We start from the raw sequence: 3,242 nt of genomic DNA on the forward strand, positions 1-3,242 counted from the left end.
TCAATTATAATTTAATATAATGACTGTTGACAGAGATTGTGCATCTCATTTCAGTTGGAGAATGCTTGTATCTACACTAGCTATATATTTATGCTAGGAAGGAGTGGTTGCATCCACTCCTCAGTAGGTTGACACTTCCTTTACAATGTCTCTTCTCATCTTCTCCATCCTCCCCTATTACTCATGATTAAAGACTTACAGTTATTTTTTAGTCCATATATCTTTCTCTCTACACCCTAACAAACACTTTTTCTTCTTTTAGAGTGTATTAAAAGTCTTTTCAACCAGAGAATTTCCAAAATTCTTTGAGATAATGCTCGGGGACATAGAGGGCTCAAAAGTAGAAAATTCTGTTGCCAGTCCTTCAAGTCTCATGCCAAAAGAGAGTAAATGCAATTACAGAGAGCTTTTGAGTCTCTGTGTGAGAGAGATGCTTGAGACAGAGGAGTTCTTGCCAATGCTGTCACAAGTGTGTGTTTGCCCAGCTCTGTAACTTTTTGATGGGTTTGTTTAGGGAGTTTCCTTTCTTAGTCTGTTACCTGTTGACTTCTGCAAGTGCAAAGAATTATGATTACCTGTACAAAGTTTGCTATCAAATAGTTTTTTTTCTGCAAGGAATCCAAAAGGATACACTTGTACATTGGCAAGACTCAGTTTCTCAACATCCGCCTACGTATTTCAGCTGGGAATAATTGATTAGAGCAAAGTGAAATGCATGTTTGTATAAAACTGAAGGACTCAAGACTTTATCACCAACAAGTATTTCATAAATAAATACACATATATATTACTCTGTGAACTTGTGCCAGAGTTAGGTAATAAACAGTATTTTGTGGAATAATTCAGCATTCAAACTTCATGTGGTTTCAAGGATGTTTAGAAAGCAAATTTTGATTGTAAGAAAAAAAAATTAAATGGAACATTTTTGTGTGTAGAAGGTAAATTCATAAATCCCAATTCATTTTAAAAAAACAAATATATTTCATAAAACTTATAGTAGATAACACATTGTCACATGGAACAGTAATCTATTTAGGAATAAAGTGAAAACATATTTTAATTTTCCTATCTCTTTTTTATTCTTCACAGATCAATAACACGCTCTTATTATCGCAATTCTGTGGGTGGTTTACTAGTGTTTGACATCACAAGTCGTCGATCTTTTGAACATGTGAAAGACTGGCTAGAAGAAGCAAAAATGCACGTGCAGCCCTTCCAGATTGTGTTCTTGTTGGTAGGACATAAATGTGACTTAGTGTCACAGCGTGAGGTTACAAGAGAAGAAGCTGAAAAACTGTCGGCTGACTGTGGTATGAAATACATAGAAACTTCAGCAAAAGATGCCACGAATGTTGAAGAGTCCTTTACAATTCTTACACGAGACATCTATGAACTTGTAAAAAAAGGAGAAATCTCCATACAAGATGGATGGGAAGGTGTCAAGAGTGGTTTTGTTCCAAATGTGGTACATTCATCAGAAGAAGCTGTAAAGCCCAGAAGACAGTGCACCTGCTGAATTTGTAGCATGCCAAAGAGCATATCATGTGTTCAGAAGATGATGCCAACCTAAATAACAGAATAATAATTCTGAAACAATATTAGATCATGACACAGCTGAATCATAGAGAGGTAATTTGGTTTTGTGTCCTTTTGTCTAGGTCATAACTTCATAACCCTCTAAGTGCATTTTTCTTTTCAGAGTACAATAACTTTGTGTGGTCTACAGGGAAAGAAATTACATCTTGCTAAAGGAAAAACTAATCCTATAGCATGACATTGAGAAAGTGCAATAATCATTGTGACAACAACCTCTCTCAAGCTTTGTATTTTGAATAGATTAAAATCAAGGCTTGCTAGGTGAGGATCAGATGAGCTCATTGCTTTTGTTCATCCTGCCTTAGTTTTGGACAAGAAGATATTATAACTTATACTTTTAAAACGTGATTGTTTACTCAAGTGCAGGGTTGCTAATGACCAGAAAAGTTTAGAATGTTGTAGAATTTCATAATACAGATAACTCTAAAGAAAGCAACCTGAAAGATGGCTCCAATAGCAAACACTTTTGATATGACTATGAATACAAGCCTTAAAAAGAATGTTTTAGAAAAGATGATTTATTTGTATACAAAAATGGGGAATAGAAGCAATGAAAGTTATTATTAAATATTTTCTGAATTGCCAATGAAACTAAATATAACATCATATATGATCCAGCTGTTATTTGTCTACAAAACAGATTTACCAGCCACTGGAGCTACATTTCAGTGACCGAATCCTCAGCTGGGTAATGATCATAGCTGCGCTGATGCCTAGGGAATTATTTTAATATACACAAACAAATTCCATATTAGCTTTAAAAAATAAATCTACTTCTAACTGGAAGTAAAAGTGAGTTTAAAAGTGCTGCAAACCACAGGGACCCAGGCCTTAAATTTGAATAGGGCAAGGATTGTCTTAATCTCAGCCAACAAATGTTAAACTGTTGTCTAAAATGAAGCTTTTAAAACCAAAACTGTTATGAATAGAGTTTTGGAGAGAATTTCTAAAATAATGCTTGGCTACAGAGAGCAAAGTTGGAGAACTCCTAAGAAAGCAAAACATTATAGCTTTTAATAACAATAACAATAGGAGGTATTTGTGATCATGTAGCATTTTACTGAGCCTTTACTGGTCACCTTCCTACTCCTCTGAATATAATGCACACTAGCTTTATGCAAACTATGCCCTGTATGTCTAGCACTTAAATACCAAATAAGTCTATTTCTATTTCATTGTAGTAGTATAACGAGATGACTGATCTCCAGCATTCATAAGCATCTACAATTTATCTGGACATACTCATAACCACTGAACATCAATCCAGTTATCTTCATACAAAGGTGTGTTATCATGTTAACAGTTCTCCATTTTCAAGACCAGCCAACAAGTGTATCTAACTGGTTACTTCAACAAACATATAATTAGTTTTCCCTCAGGTTACTTTTAGGTCCTTTTACGATTCTTTTGTAAATGTTCTGTAGTATAGAGACAGGTTGTTTCGTTCTGGTTATTTTATTCATTTAAGGCCGCTAAAATTACTGACTTCAATGGGAACTGAAAGGTTGATTTTTTCAATAGCCTGAGTCTCACTTACACTGAGGCATAGCAGGATACAGAAGCCTTAATATAAGCAGGAATCAGCCTTAATTCATTAGCAAATAAAAGTTGGTTAATTCTAGTCTCAGCACACCACGAAGTGGTTG

General features: G+C 34.8%; 1 protein-coding gene across 1 annotated transcript; it reads left to right on the forward strand.

Moving 5' to 3' along the window:
* Nucleotides 1-313: 313 nt before the first annotated feature.
* On the forward strand, nucleotides 314-2,032 carry RAB39A (RAB39A, member RAS oncogene family). Its single transcript, XM_009999425.1, has 2 exons — nucleotides 314-489; nucleotides 1,090-2,032. Exons 1-2 carry the CDS (start codon nucleotides 314-316, stop codon nucleotides 1,514-1,516), a joined length of 603 nt encoding a protein of 200 aa, XP_009997727.1. The 3' UTR covers nucleotides 1,517-2,032.
* Nucleotides 2,033-3,242: the final 1,210 nt, after the last annotated feature.

Source organism: Chaetura pelagica, unplaced genomic scaffold, assembly GCF_000747805.2.
Source record: "Chaetura pelagica isolate M959 unplaced genomic scaffold, ChaPel_1.0 scaffold85, whole genome shotgun sequence".
NCBI lineage: Eukaryota > Metazoa > Chordata > Aves > Apodiformes > Apodidae > Chaetura > Chaetura pelagica.